Consider the following 16,684-nt stretch of genomic DNA (forward strand, 5'->3'; position numbering starts at 1 on the left):
GAATTACATCGGAGTTATTGCAGAATGCGCAATTAAACTATAAAGAGAGGAATGCTGCCGATCGCGTCATTAAAGATCTTCAAGTTGTTTTTCTCCCGCTCGTCTTCTGACGTGGGTCGAACTAGTTTGACACAACATAGAATAGATACCGGCGATCATCCCCCGATCAAGCAACATCCAAGACGTCTACCGTTTGCTAAACAGGAAGAGGTGCGAACACTGTTAAAAGATATGGAAGAAAGCGATGTCATCGAGCCTTCAGTAAGTCCATGGGCATCTCCCATCGTCCTAGTCACAAAGAAAGACGGCTCAACAAGATTTTGCGTCGACTATCGCCGGTTGAATGAGGTTACGAAGAAAGACAGTTAGACCTCTTCCTAGAATTGACGACATTCTAGACACTCTTTCTGGAAGCAAGTGGTTCTCAACACTTGATTTAAAGAGTGGGTATTGGCAGGTAGAAATACAGCCTGAAGACCGAGAAAAGACGGCATTTACTACGGGACAAGGGCTTTGGCAATTCAAGGTGATGCCGTTTGGACTGTGTAATGCGCCGGCAACATTCGAACGTCTTATGGAAACTGTTTTGAAAGGCCTTTCCTACGAAGCCTGCCTCATATACCTGGACGACATCATCATCGTCGGAAAGAGTTTTGAAGAACATTTAGAAAATCTTAGGAAGGTGCTTCAGAAACTGAAAGAAGCCAATCTGAAGCTGAGTCCCGCTAAATGCAAATTGTTCCGAAAGGAAGTGACTTACCTGGGACATGTCATCTCTGCAGAAGGTGTGCGCACGGATCCTGAAAAGGTATCAGCCGTTAAATCCTGGAAACGTCCCGAAAATGTCCATCAGCTGAGAAGCTTCCTAGGGCTTTGCACCTACTATAGGAAATTCGTGAAGGACTTTTCTTCCATCGCAAGACCCCTACACAAGCTGACAGAGAGCAACCAGAAGTTCTTGTGGACAAAAGAATGCGAGGATGCATTTAACAACTTAAAGGAGGCTTTAACATCTGCTCCAATCCTGACGTATCTTCAGCTTGACCGACCATTTATTCTCGACACCGAAGCGAGTAATGAAAGTGTTGGTGCTGTTTTGTCCCAAGAAATAGACGGCCGAGAACGTGTAGTGGCATACTGGAGCAAGTGCCTGTCTAAACCGGAGAGGAATTATTGTGTCACCAGGAAAGTGTTGCTCGCCATAGTCAAAGCTGTAGAGCAGTTCCATCACTATCTATACGGCAGAAAATTCCTGCTCCGCACCGATCATGCATCATTGACCTGGCTTTTAAATTTCAAGAATCCTGAGGGTCAAATAGCCAGGTGGATACAGAGACTCCAAGAATATGACATCACTATCCGTCATCGTAAGGGATCATCACACGGAAACGCCGACGCCCTGTCTAGAAGACCTTGCCAAGAAAGCTGCCGATATTGTTCCAGGGTGGAAGCGAAATACGAGCTGCTGACTCCGGTCGCAAGACAAATTACAACATCAACATCGCCTGATCGAGAACCGTGGAGTGATGATGTTAGGAGCGGTCTTAGCATCCGTGCCCTGGGGTGTTCTGCAGTTTCGTCGTATGTGTCCTTCAGCACCGCAGTTCCAGCACTTTACGGTCGGTTTCTTGTCACCAATATTCTGTCTCAAGGCGTTCAGTTGTCTAGTTAAAGACCAGCTGGAAGACCGCGACATTAAACCCATAATTGATTTAATGGAGTCATCAAACAGAAAACCTACCTGGCAGGACATTTCTATCTGTAGTCCTACAACCAAACAATATTGGGCACTCTGGGATTCACTTCACATTCGAAACGGCGTCTTATACCGGAAATTCGAATCGGATGATGGGAAGACGTTCCGATGGCAACTTATACTTCCAAGATCCCGCATTCCTGATGTCCTTAAAGAGTTACATAGCACCCCTACTGGAGGTCACTTTGGAATAATGAAGACCTTGCAGAGAGTTCGTGAGCACTTTTACTGGAATAATGCAAAGGATGACGTGCAAAAGTGGTGCCGATCTTGCGATGCCTGTGCAGGTCGGAAAGGACCGAGGAGACGCAGCCGAGGCAAGCTGCAACGTTACAACGTAGGGGCGCCTTTTGAACGTATCGCCTTTGACATCCTGGGACCTCTGCCACGAACTGCTGATGGCAACAAATACATACTCGTTGTCATTGATTACTTCACCAAGTGGCCTGAAGCTTATCCTATTCCTGATCAAGAGGCTGTCACAGTAACTGAGGTAATGATACAGCACTGGATTTCCAGGTTCGGAGTGCCTCTTCAGTTACATTCCGATCAGGGAAGGAATTTTGCCTCGGCAGTAATCAAAGAACTATGCAAACTACTCGGCATTGACAAAACTCAAACGACGCCATTGCATCCCCAGTCGGACGGCATGGTAGAGAGGTTCAATCGAACCATCCTTAATAACCTCTCATTAGTGGTTTCCAGAAACCAACAGGACTGGGACAAGAAATTACCACTCTTTTTACTGGCTTACCGCAGTGCTGTCCACGAGACTACCGGCTATTCTCCATCACAGATGCTCTTCGGTCGTGACCTTCGTCTGCCTTGTGATCTATTGTTTGGCCGCCCTCCGGATGCTCCTTCATCGTCTGAGGAATATATTCAAGATCTCCAGGCCCGGTTTGAAGTGATGCACAACTTTGCACGAGAGCGAGTCAACTTGGCGACGGAGAAGATGAAGACCCGCTACGACACAAGAGCTACTGAACATCGATTCCACGAAGGAGACAAGGTGTGGTTGTGGAATCCGACTCGACGGAAAGGACTGTGTCCGAAATTACAGTCACCTTGGGATGGCCCGTATACAGTCCTAAAAAGACTGAATGACGTCGTGGTTCGGATTCGTAAGTCTTTGAACTCTAAACCTAAAGTCGTTCATTACGACAGGTTAGCTCATTACTATGGCCATAGCACGTAATGTAAATAATTGTAAATAGTATCAGACCATGGTCCTTTTTGTTTATAAATGTGTATTTGATTTGATTTGTATTTAGTATTTGATTTGCATTTAGTATTTGATTTGTATTTAGTATTTGATAGCATTTGATTTGTTTAAGTTAGTTATTGCATTTATTGTTTATATTGTTTGATATTGTAATGTAATGTTTATGCCTCAGTTGCATTTATGCCACAGTTGTAAGTTTAGCTTCCTGTCCAGGGATTGTACTGCCCGGGACGTGCAGTCCTTGGGAAGGGGGCAGTGTTACGAATTTGGTATTTAAAAAGCTAATGTTAGTTCAATTATAAATTAAATGGTTTTATTTCTCGCGCAGTGCAGCGCGTGACGAATATTAAAAGAAAGCTAAGCCGGAAAATTGAAAATACAAGAGCGCGTGCATTAAATAAATAAATATCTCTTTTTGATTTCGAGAAAGTGCTGGAAAATTCTAGCGCGTGATTTTAAAATCTTATAAAAGGAGGAAAACATCTCAGTTTGTAGTAGTTGCTTAGTTTGTTGTTGTTTAAAAAAAACTACTGTTGTTGATTGTAGCGAATTCGTGGATTAGCGTTCTTTAGCTGTTTTGAATTACGTTCTATTGGACATTTGAGTAGTTAAAAGATAACTACTGTGAGATATTGTTATACTGCATGATAATTTGAGAAAATTTAAGAATTTTTGTTGTGATAATAATAAATTTTTGTTCATTTTTCATCGGACTTGTGCATTCATTTCATAACGAACCCGTACGCACGCAACAATATATAAAATTGTTCAGCAGAGTTAAATTCTGCGCAGTTTTTAAATTTGACGTTTTGTATTCCCTTTAGGTATTTTTCCGGTACATTTAAAAGCCAGACGAAGGCTGTCCAACTAGGTGCTAGTTGCTATAGTATAAAAAATATATAAATTTACCTGGTCGGGCGTCGACGCACTGTCCGTGCTGTGACCTCCCGATGTGTCTAGAAGATTCCTGGACACACAAGGTGGTCCACCACAGAAACTGCTACCATTGCTATTATTGTTGGTATCGCCGAGGTCTCCTGGTTTTGTGTCTCTCTCATCTATAACTAGGTCAATGGGCATTTTGCCTTTGAGACAGCTGATGTACCGTTGACAAAAATTGTCACACAACTCATGCACCTGAAATCAAAGCAGAGAATGTTAAACTAACAAAGACAATAGCTTCGATGAGTAACATTTCAAAAAAAGCAAAAAGTTGATATTAAGATGCAAGGAAAACGACCGTGGAATACGTGAAGAAAATCATGTCTCATTTTTACTTCCTTGTACGAAGTAAAAAGGAAGTATTATAATCGCGAAAAGTTTCAGGCAGCATATTTCAACAAAAATATCTCATTTTGACCGCTATCGAATGCAACTGAACGATGTTTTTGCGTGATATCTATACGTAAGGACAGAATAAAAGACTCTTTTCCTCCAAAAAAATTATAAAACTGCTTTAATATTAATTCTGAAGAGAATTTTTCGTGGCGTCTGTACGAACATGTATGTACGTACGTGCGTACACGTATGTACCTCGCATAACTCAAAAACGAGTAGCCTCAGAAGGGTGAAATTTTGTATATAGGACTGCTATAACATGTAGATGTGCACCTCGTATTTTGGTTGCCATCGGCCGCACCAAACGTATATATATTTGTATATATATACATTTGTATATATATACACTCTGTTACCCGGCTCAGTGATCTCAGTTTCTTGACTCTTATATGTTAGTAAATTGTACATTTTTTGCTTTAAAAATGATTGAATTATGTTGTTGTTATCTTCCGGTTAAGGTTTTTATGCCTTTCGTAAATTTGGAGACAATATTTGTACAATTATCAACAATTTAAAAACTGCTTAAGTGCGGTTAAGCCTTAAGTTTTAAATAACATGGCGGACATATGTAATTGTTTACATTTGAAACAGCAGAATAGTAAATTTGTTGCCAATTTAGAAAGACTAAGCTTCCAACAACAAAGATAACGCCTTCATTTATTATTGCGAATTAAATCATGCTTCATCCTTTCTGGAACTTTTTCGACAAAATAAGTGTTTAAGTATTTTTGCCTTGTCGCGAAGTGTGAACTGAATTAATTGAATGGGAAATACTCAATCGTCTTTGAAAAACTGTTCCTTCAAGTCGTGCGGTGTACATACCAGATTTTTTTACTACATAAATATGAAAAAATTTATTAAAACATAGGGCGTTAGACCTAAAGGGCTATTAGTCACAAAACAGCATTTTGCGTCGTTTAACTTTTCAAATATTATCGCAATATTTAAAGAAACTAAATAATGAAGAATCTGCATGAATGGTTCTCGCAAAGTGAAAAAACTACGGTACCTAGAATTATCCAATTTTGAATAACGTAGTCCTCCATTCGAGTACGGGCATCTGGAACCCCAAATTTGGAATTTGTTTTGTTATCTATTTCAAATTTTGGAAAACTTGGATGAATTTTTGATTAAGAAACTCAATGATTTCAAAGCGAGCAATGGCAACACTGTCCGGGAAAAAAAAAAAAAAAATTCCAGCGCGCGAGACTGTTCATCGGAAATTCTAAACATATGCTGTTTTGCTGTTTATAAATATTTTGTGATATTGCTGCTGAATTGAATTTTATGTTGTTTAAGAGCAAAGAACATGATGTTTATTTAATAAATAAAAGTAACACACAAAACATTAAAAAACACCCCTTTACCCCTTCTTTTCTTTGGAGACGGGGGGCGGGGTTTGTATGTACGCGTTGTCAGTTAAATGTGATGTTGGTTAAATGTAGGGTCAGCTAAATGTCCCTATTGCTAAGTGTTTAATCGGATGTCCTGTCGGCTGAGTTCGCGCTACCGTTCATAGTATAATATGATTTCAGCAGACCCAGATAAAATTACAGTCAAGGAATTTTTACTGATATCAATAACCCTGCGAGGATTTAATATGAGGCATTTGCTGAAATAAAGCCACCATCTAGCTCTTTAAATGGCAAAAACTTTTTTTTTTTTTTTTTTTTTTTTTTTTACCACAGCTTTAGTTTTAGAGCGAATTTTTGCACGGGTTTTCGTTTTCATCAGGTTTTCTTCTAAGAAAATAAGCGGCCGAGCGGTGAAGTCGCTGAACACTGGTAGTTCGGTCCGAGGTTCAAATCCCGCGAACGGGCTGGCTGCATGAGTGTTTTCGTGGTTTTCCCCATGTGTAACGTGTATACGAGCCAGTTTCCCTTAGAAAGTCCTCCACGAAGGCTTCCCTCCCCTTAGGAAGATAGCCCTCGAGGCTTTGCTGTAATTAAATAACCTAACCTATGAAAATAAAATTTTAATATAATAGCGAAAAAAATTCGATTTTACAGTTTATTCAAAGGTACCTGACCCCTTAAAATCCGTCATTCGAACATTTTAAATTTCCTTTCACACTTTATTTAAATTTTGGGGACTAGCAGCAAAATACTGGCCATGTTTAAAAATTATCAAGGTATCATGGGGTTTTTGTCGTCGTCGTTGAAATAAAAATTTAAAATGTTTTTTGGATGCTTTTCTCGGGGACAATCAAAGCTTGTTATATATCTCTACGTCGCCACTTTAGAATCGACATTAAAACAACATTGCCGATAACGACAGTGGTTGTAGATTGCGCATTCCTCGGTAAAGCTGAAATTCAATTTACTTAAATGTCCTAAAGAGAAGGCGAAAAAAATAAATAAACAAACAAAAACAAATTCTGAAAGGGGCTTTTTTTAACGTTTTGTGTGTTACCGTTACTTATTATATACCATCTTCTTCGCGCTTAAACCATAAAATTCAGTTCAACGGCAATACCGCAAAATAATTTTTAAATGTGTCTATCTTTAGAATTTACGATACAGTCTCGCGCGCTGAAGATTTTTTTTTTTTTTTTTTTTCCGTGCAATGTTGCCTTTGCTCCCTTTGAAATCGTTTAGGTTGTTAATCAAAAATTCGTTAACGTATTTAACGAATTTTTGATTTGAGTATATCATATTTTGTATACTATTTGTATACATATTTGTATATTTTGTATATATATAAAAGTATTACAAAATATGAAATCGATAATACAACAAATTTGGGCTTCTAGATACCCATATTCGGTTGGAAACATACGTTATTCAAAACTGTATGTCTCTAGTTACTACAATCCGAGAAACATGCATATATTTCTGAAGATTCTTCGTTATTTAATTTCTTTAAAATATAGGTTAGGTTACTTAATTACGGCAAAGCCTCGAGGGCTATCTGCCTAAGGGAAGGGATGCCCTCGTGAATGACTTTCTAAGGGAAACTGGCTTGTATACACGTTACATATGGGGAAAACCACGAAAAAGCCAATGCAGCCAGCCCGTTCGCGGGATTCGAACCTCGGACCGAACTACCAGTGTTCAGCGACTTTACCGCTCGGCCGTTGGTGGGCCTTCTTTAAATATAATGCAAGTCTCAAATATTGGGTGGCAAAAATTTAAAAAGTGAACCGACGTTTATAGTGAGCCGACGCAAAATGCCAAAACGAAATTAATACCCCTTTAGTCTAACGCTCTTTGAGCTAATAACACACAAACAGGCGTGACCGATCGTGGACGTGTCACTGGCTGTCCAGGATCGGTTACAACTGTTAGAAAATTTCATGTTCCCGCATGAATCATGCGTTGAAAGTCACTTGTGTGGAATTGCCCTGAGAGAAAGAGTCGTGTCACATTTTTTGGTTCCCTACGCACGCTCTTATTTTGCTTAACAGTTTAACCAGCTTTACTCACAAGTACCTAATGATATGTTACGAGTTTTATAAATTTTATTCACCCATCTAAAGCTGTAACTAATGTTTTCAGCGACGGGGACAAATGAAGATCTCGCGCCCGTCTTGCTTGCCAGAATTTGAAAACATTTCCTTCTAAAAATTCGTAACGTTTGTTCGGCGCCCCTGCATGCTGCGCCCGGGGACAGATGTTCCTCTTTGCCACCATTTAGCTACGCCCCTGCACCCACCAAACAAGCTGACATGAAAAGGGTAAGGAAGTGTCTTGGAAATTGTCTTGGTTTCTGGGATCAAATATCAAGATTCATAAAACAAAAGCATGGCTTTGTGCTATCGTCCATGTTTCCCATGCCATAGGTGTACGGTTCAAATCCCAACCGTGGGGTTATTTTTAAAACTCTTGCAAATACATGAACTTTTTTTTATTAAATACTACTATATTAAGTAATATAGTATATATAATATAGGTTAACCATTATTTTTATTGATTATACTATATTACTTAATATAGTATAATCAATAAAAATAATGGTTAACCTGGTCAGGATCCACGAGAACCAACCAGAAAGCGGCGTGGATGAGACTACTGCCCTCTAGCGGCCGTTGCTGAACTAAACAGAATGTTCTAGAAACTCCTAGCATGTTGCAATCCCGTGGCGGATTTGTGTTAATAGATAAACGCGGACATGAAACCGGATTACACTAAAAACAGGAGGAAACATGCGGCTGACGTAGCAATAGCAAGATAATCCCATGGACCTTATAAGAAATAGACTAACCCAAACGGGTTTTCTCCCTCGTCTGAGATGTGTAACGTGTATACGAGCCAGTTTCCCTTAGAAAGTCCTCCACGAAGGCATCCCTCCTCTTAGGCAGATAGCCCTCGTGTGCTTTGCCATAATTAAATACACCAAACACCACCCTCGACTGAGACATTGCCGGCCGTCACCTTGATCACATCTGGGCATTTGGACGGCCGAATTTCGAATTTGTTTTAATCTATTTCATATTTTGGAAAACTTTAACGAATTTTTTATTAACAAACTCGAAAACTGTACAGAAAATAACAATTTTATCTCTAGTGCTTCTAAAGATATGCTGTTTTCAAATGTATGTGCACTGTAAAAAAAAATCTGTAAAGTTACTAAGAAAAGTCGTGGAAACTGGGATGCCATGGATTATTTGAGTAATCAAAACAGGAATATTCTTAGTAACTTTACAGAGATTATACCTGAAATGGTTACAGATGTTTGACATGTAATGTTACAGGAAGTTTTTCTGTAGGCATAACAAAGTTTTTGTATGTTGATTACCGAAGCATATGCCTGTAAAGGTTACAGATCAAAGCTCTGTAATGTTACAGGAAATTATCGTGTAAGTATAACATGTTTTTCATATGTGATTTACCAATGTAAACATCTGTAAAGATTACAGGAAATAATAGTGTAAGTAGATCGTAATTTTTGAATGTGAATTACTAAAGGGAATATTTGTAGATTACTAGTGGTCTGCTTGTAAGGTTATTGCAAGTGATTATGTAAGAACATGTATTTTCATGTGAAATTTTAAAGGATATATATGTAAAAGTTGCAGATAATTTACTTAAAAGTTCTTCCAAATAATTATGCATATAGAACATATTTGTCTTATACAAAATACAAAAATGATGTATTCTCAAATATTTTGATTGTAATATTACTATAAATAATTACACATGCAGAACATATGTTTTATGTGAAATGTCTACAGCTACTGCTTGTAACAAAATATGCTGCATTTATTTATTTGTGGGGAAAGGGAAGTTATGTAACTTTAAATATTATTAAGATTTTTCAAGGAAAAATACCTTAGATTTTCTAAAAGCTATACAACATTTTCTTTCAAAATATTCCCAATGTTAAAAAGAAGATCAAATTTTATGTTTTCTTACATCTGCATTATTTTCCTTTATTGAATTTTAAGACATCTCAAAGTTACATATGCATCACGAAATAGCTGGAAAAAAAACTTGTGTATTAGACTTAATGGTTTTTTGGCAATAAATTAGTAATGTTCTAGAATTCCTCCGCTGAACACTGGTAGTTCGGTCCGAGGTTCAAATCCCGCGAATGGGCTGGTTGTATGGGTATTTTCATGGTTTTCTCCATGTGTAACATGTATATAAGTCAGTTTCCCTTCGAAAGTCCTCCACAAAGACATTTCTCCGCTTAGGCAGATAGTCCTAGTGTGCTTTGCCATACTTAAATAAACTAAACCAAATCATTCTCCTTATACCCAACAGTGTAATCTAAAGGGACTGCAATTGGATATGATTACAGTAAAAAATATTTTAATGAAATTGTTTCAATAAACAATTCTATAATTATATTTTTTCAAATTCTAAAAACAATTACTTATGTAACTCAACAATGAACTTAAATTCAGTTATCACAAGCTATCCAAAATTATTTTCATGCTTAATTGCATTATTCATTTAAATTACAACATATAATTCTTTTAGGCATAAATGCTTTTTAATCTCTTCTGCTACTAACCATTAATTGAAATAATAGATTAATTAATCGGACAGTTGTACAGGCATTTTCCCAGATTTAAAACTTTATTAATAAATTACATTCTTCTCATTGAATACAAAATTGAAGAATTAGTTAGTCCTAAATTTAATTTTTCAAGTATTCCTTCTACTAAAACATTTATTGCCTACAGGCAGCCAGACAGTAAGCTGAACACTAGCATTTGGCTCCAGATTTAAATCCTAGAGAATGGGCTGCCTGTGTAAATGTTTGTGTAACATGAAGTTTTCCTTAAAATATTCCTTTCCTTGGACAGATGGCCCTCTCTTGCTTTGTCATATTTCAAATAATCAATTCAAGCATTTAATGTAGGTATGACTTCACAATTTCGTCCCAAATTCTAACTAAAAATTGAACAGTACTTATGTATTTTAGCACATTGTGATGCACGAGTTTGAATGCTTCAGCTAGGGATCGCCGCCTGAGCGGACAGTACTCAACGGCAAACAAGAGATATCACCGAACAGCCTAAAAAAATTGAACAGAATCCCCTCCTGATACTGTGTCTATAATACATGATGAATATAGAATGATCTTAAAAATTTAAGGAAGCAAATATAACGTATTTGGAAATGCCTTGATCCTATAATTATATTTTTCTCTGCTATGCCTAGAAAATTAAGAAAAGTAGACTTAAGAATGTAAAAACTGAAGATAAAGAATTCAGCATTAATAATTGATATGATAGTAATAATAATGTACAAATTTTTTAATGAAAAATTGATAATGCATATAATGGCTCCTTAAAATTTTAATTTTCTATCCTACTATTAATGGAACTAATTTATCACTATAATCAAAATGACTCAGATTTTCTTTCTTTAACTGATCTCAAAAATACGATGATTATTTCAAAATTCCTGTGGATGATTTAATTGTTCTCAAAATTTTCTATTCATTTATTAAATGCTTCAGATTAATGTTTTTGTTATCATTATTTCAAACGACATTTTAAATCTTCGGGAAAAATGTTTAAATCTTCATTAAACAAAATTATATTTTTAGATAGATTTTTATGGAATAAAAAATTCTGTTAGACAATATTCATTCACACAAGATATTAACTTAGTATTTGCTCATTACTTTCCAACTATCCGATGAAGCCTTTTAGTGTAACATACAGGTTACATAAGGAACCATTTCGTTTTAATGCAATATTCCATAATCATATATTTTATTTAAAAAAATATCATACTTTGAAAATATTGGATATTGCAATGCATTTCACTTCTAACATATACAGCTAGCGTGAAGATCTATAATTAACAGTCAATATAATTCATAATAATGAATTTCGTTATGCATAACTACATCTTGCAAGCTTAGATTTAGTTGACAAAAACTATTAAAGATAATATAAAAGATATATTTGGTTCCAGCAATTTAATGCAGAAATGAAAATACTTTTAATACCATATATTAGTGGTTCTCAACAATTTTACCTTTGCTAGATCTTGCCTCTCCTCCTTACCGAACTTAAGATAGATATACACTTATTTTGATTTTATTATATTTTAACGTTTTTATAAATTAAATAAGAAAAAGGTATGGAAAATGTTGATATATACAAAAACAGATCTTATATTTAAAATACACAGAAAAAAAAGTCTTATCCAAATGCTACAATGAATCTTCTATTGTAGATCTTGAAAATTGTACACACTGTGAAAAATGAATGTGACAAACAAAAATTGATTTAATTTTGCACACAATTCTTTTACATGCATATCAGTGAACACTTGGGAGGGGGACTCTTTATTCCAATACACAGAATATAGAAACAAAAATAGGTTTATTTTTATTTGAAAACTATCCAAAAGGAAAATAAAATAAAAAATAGGTAAAATTTATATATTATTGTTATTTTTAATTAATCATAGTAGTGAAGGAGCAGTCCTCTTCTTCTTAGGATTCAAAGCATGGCTCCTAAATAAAGAAAAAATCATATTCGTTAGAAGTACATAACATATTCTAAATTTGTTATGTGACATTTTAACTTAGAATCTCTTCATAATAATTGCATGCACTTGCACATATTCCAAATAATTTAAATCTTTTTTTAAATTAAATAATTAAATTGCAAACAAGATTCCTTTTGGTCCTTTCATGAAATCATAAATTGCATATATCATCCATTTTTGAAGCAACAGCAGTACAAATTTAAATAATTCATTTTGCAGAAAATAATTTGAGGTTTATTAGATATTTACTATATTTATTTGTAATATAAAATAAATCTGTAAAGTAGTTTTAATAATGATCAGATTTTTTTTAAGATTAATTTCTCTAGAAATTGAAATGTATTAAGGTAGCACTTCTCAATCTGTGGATCATACAGCTTGCCCTCATGGTCCTCCGAAGTTTCCAAAGGAGACAAAAAATTTAGTTGAAAAATCTCAGAGTTTAAAAAGTTACATATGACAATCATCTATCACCTTTTCTCGTAAGATAGACATTTTATGAAATTTATTATTGGTTACCCTACTTACAGACTTCCCACTCAGTCTTAGCAGTAAAAGATGGATTTAAAGCACTATAACTGTGGTACTTACCACCATATATCCAAATATACTATCATATCTCCACTAAGACTGTGGTCTTACCATCATATATCCAAATATAGAAGAGCCATGCAAGAATTACAAATCATCCTGCTCATTAATAATCTTGAAATATTAGAAATATAACTTTTCTTCAATGGACTTAATTATGAAATATAACGGATTTTAATTATATATTAAAATATAAGTGTACTAGTAGTAATATATGCTAAAAAATTGCTCTCGAAGGGAACAGCAGCAAGGTGATTCACAAATTATGATAATTCACATAATCTCTATTCGAAAAAAGTTTGAGAAACGCTGAAACAGGAGAATAATTAAATTATGGTTAATACTGGTAATTTCAGCCATATGCTTTAAGCTTGATGATCAACATTAAAAAATTCTCAGAAAGTGTTAGATCAAAAACTACTTTTCCACATAATATGAACTTATACATAACAGCATTTAATACTTAGCTCACTGGCAAAATATACAAAATTTTGAAATGCAAGTATATATATATAAGGCCAATAATATAGTTATCAACAATTAATGCATGAACTTCAAAACTCACACAATTAACAAACACATGAACAATGATGTTACATGCATTCATCCTCTGAATTAACTATTCAGTTTGGGTATTTTCTATCTTAGATGTCGCAAAAATTGATCGTGGATTTAATATTTTAAATGTTCCTCTCATAGACATTTTAATACTTGTATATTTTACATAGAGTGTCATCTTTAGTTTTACAGATATTCATTTGTTCACTTATTACGATTAAGTTTTACAGACAGAACAGATGATACCTGATTACATTAAGTGGTATTTAAGACAGAAACTTACTTACTGGTACTTAACACAGTTGCTGGAAAAATATTACATAGTGAAAGACAGGGTACAAAGTCAGAATCTGAAAACTTATTGACTTACACTAAGCTATTTAATGCTTGAAATATTTATGATTAGATAATATCGTTTACATCATCAATATCTAACAGTGATATGATATACTTTAAGTATACAGTAAAACCACTCTATAACTTTTCCATAATTTTGTACAATTTTGATATTTTATGGAGGTGGTTACTTCACAAAGAATGATTCTCAGTGATAATTAATATCAATGTTTGTATCACCAAAATACTTGACATAATCACTTAAAGAGGTATAGTTGCTAAGGAAGGTTTTTCTATACTTCAAACAATGGTTTACATATTTTAAAAAGTGTATTTTTCTGACACTGTTATTTAAAAAGTGTATAACTCCTTCTACTCTTAAGCATAAAAATTTGATATTTTCATGCTTAAGAGTCATTCATTTAGTTGTAACTTACAGGAAGATATCTTAAATGCCTAAAATGTTTTAATTTATGAAAAACAGCAGTTAGAGTATATTGAAGGGTGCTCCCTGTATTATCAAGGGAGCGCAAGTTTGTGCAATTCTCTGATGTTTTCTTAAGTGAAAATAGGTCGATGTGTACATGGATAAAGTCAAGGGCGTGCGCGATGCCAAGTTTGTACAATTCACAGATTTTTTTTTAAGTGAAAATAGGTCGATGTGTACATGGATACCGAGTATGTGCAATCTGTCTTCGTGTAGCGGCGGTTTTTCGCACACAAATCGTCGCTACACAAGCCAAAATAACATGGTCAAAGAATTGCACAAACTCGGTATCCATGTAATGCCAAAAATCGCCAAATTTTGCCAAGGGGCACCCATAAATATGCTTTTACCAAAACAAGCTTTAAGGCATACTGTCAATTACATTTTAAATTCCAGTGATTTTTCAACACTAGTTTAAATACTCTAAGCATATGTTTGCATAAGTTACATAACTTTTGCATCAGCAAAATTTATAACTTAGCAAATATGAACTATGAAAAAAAATATTTGAGCTTACCTTGACCCTTGGATTTACTAAATCTATGACACTTTTAACGCCAAAGAAATTCGATGACCGAAAATACGGGATGATTTATTTAATAGGGTTTTAAAATGGGTCATTTTAAGTTTGGCTATATCAACAACTTATATTACTCAGTATTGTTGGATAGTGAATTTGTAATTCTTTTTCGTTCTTGAAATATATACACATGACAGAATTGGAATAAAAATTTTAGGTTTTTCAGATGAACTCATAGATTGAACTAATTTGTTGAATTTTATCAAGTAGTTCTTAAAAATACAACCAACGATTAATTAAAACCAACTGCAATTCAAATGGATACTCTTTGTCAAAAAGGAGCAGTAGAACTTATTTTAAACATTCAGCAATAAATAGTTTTCTGAATATATTTTTTAGCGTAACGGCAGTTTCAAACATAATAAAGAGAACAACATTCATTCTAATGAGGATAATTTTGAAAATAATTCACATTAAAATATATCTGAAAGAGATTTTTAAATGAAACAATGACACAAAATAATTATTTTCAAAAAATACATGTTATCTCAGATATAGAAGAAATTTGGCATTGAGCTGAGTATTGAAATTAATATATGCAACTGACGTATCATTACTAATATTTCCATGATTTGATATTGAATGCTATAACTATTAAATATTAGCAAATGCATTTTATAATGAACTTTGCACCAAAATTTATAGTAAATTTATATGTAAATTTACATTGTAAGTACTAGAATGAATGTTGTACCATTTTATTAATATTTTACTTTTCAACAAGCATAAAGGAAAAAATAGAATTTTTTTTTTCTTTAATGTTCCTAGTATGTTACATCATAGTTAAAAATATGTCAAAGTCACGGCATTTCGATTGCCTTTTGTAAATGTTTTTTATAATGTAACTTAATAGATGCTTTATAAGTTGGTAAAGACTGTCCTGGATTAAAACTATCTTTAACACAAAAAATAATATACATTGAATACTTTTACAAATATGTAATTGCTATCCGACTATATAATCTTTTAAGGCGAACTTATCGCATGTATTAATGAAATGATATTCCATTTTTAATGTATGTTAAGTTATTTTGTCGAATTTTTTAAATATATTACATTTATTTTTTCTTTTTCGTTGAGATTAATAATAACATACATAGTGTAATAATGCTCTGAAAAATATTCTAAAGCAGTTCACGCTGGGATTAATGATAACATGTATGGAATAATAATGTTACATCTGTCAACAAAATGAAAAATATGAATATTCTAACGCGATATGTTTTAAAAGATACATAAATATTTAACATGAGAAATTATTAGTCTATAGATAGAACATTAATATTAAGCTTATTTGTTTTTAAACTAACATATTAACAAATTTGTTTCTGTTTATAAATATGAGCAGTTTAACTGCAGACACCTGCAGATGTAACGAATAAAAGTTGTTATTTTACTAAATGGAACACAAGCTCTGTGATTTGAACTCTAACAATAATTCAACACAGGTTTATTTAGGAGCATTAGAATTATAAGCTAAACAGTAAAAGAATTTAATTATAGACAGTGTAAAGAACATAACAAATACATTATATAAAATTAGTAAAATACACGTCAAACACTATTTCGAACTTACCTCGACCATAGCAAAAATAATGGCTAACATGGCGACTATCGTTGAACTCTCCCGCTAAGACGCTGTTTTTCCACCTTCTTCCTGATTGGTTCTTCTCTCTCAGCCGTTTTAAGCCACGTGATCACACGCTACGGACAAAATCCAAGCAAAACTTCTTGAAAAATTCCTGTAGAGTTTACAGTTTCGTTTGGTTCTGTGTTCGTTACAGGTATTTCCTTCGTAATTGTTCGCATTTCTGTAACTATACAAGACTTTTGTCTGTAAACTTCGAGGGTTTTT

At 34.3% G+C, this 16,684-nt stretch overlaps 1 protein-coding gene across 5 annotated transcripts in view; it reads right to left on the reverse strand.

Moving 5' to 3' along the window:
- The window catches only part of LOC118184781 (homeobox protein Meis1-like), a 279,835-nt gene that overhangs the window by 165,529 nt on the left and 97,622 nt on the right, over window positions 1-16,684 (reverse strand). For all 5 annotated transcript variants that reach the window (XM_085825964.1, XM_085825963.1, XM_085825961.1 and 2 more), the window contains one exon: window positions 3,891-4,118. In XM_085825964.1, the coding sequence (XP_085682090.1) occupies window positions 3,891-4,118 (228 nt within the window). The remainder of the gene's footprint in view (window positions 1-3,890; window positions 4,119-16,684) is intronic.

This window comes from Stegodyphus dumicola, chromosome 10, assembly GCF_044657685.1.
Source record: "Stegodyphus dumicola isolate Sdum_Otavi_A_Nest chromosome 10, ASM4465768v1".
In the NCBI taxonomy this organism is placed as follows: Eukaryota; Metazoa; Arthropoda; class Arachnida; order Araneae; family Eresidae; genus Stegodyphus; species Stegodyphus dumicola.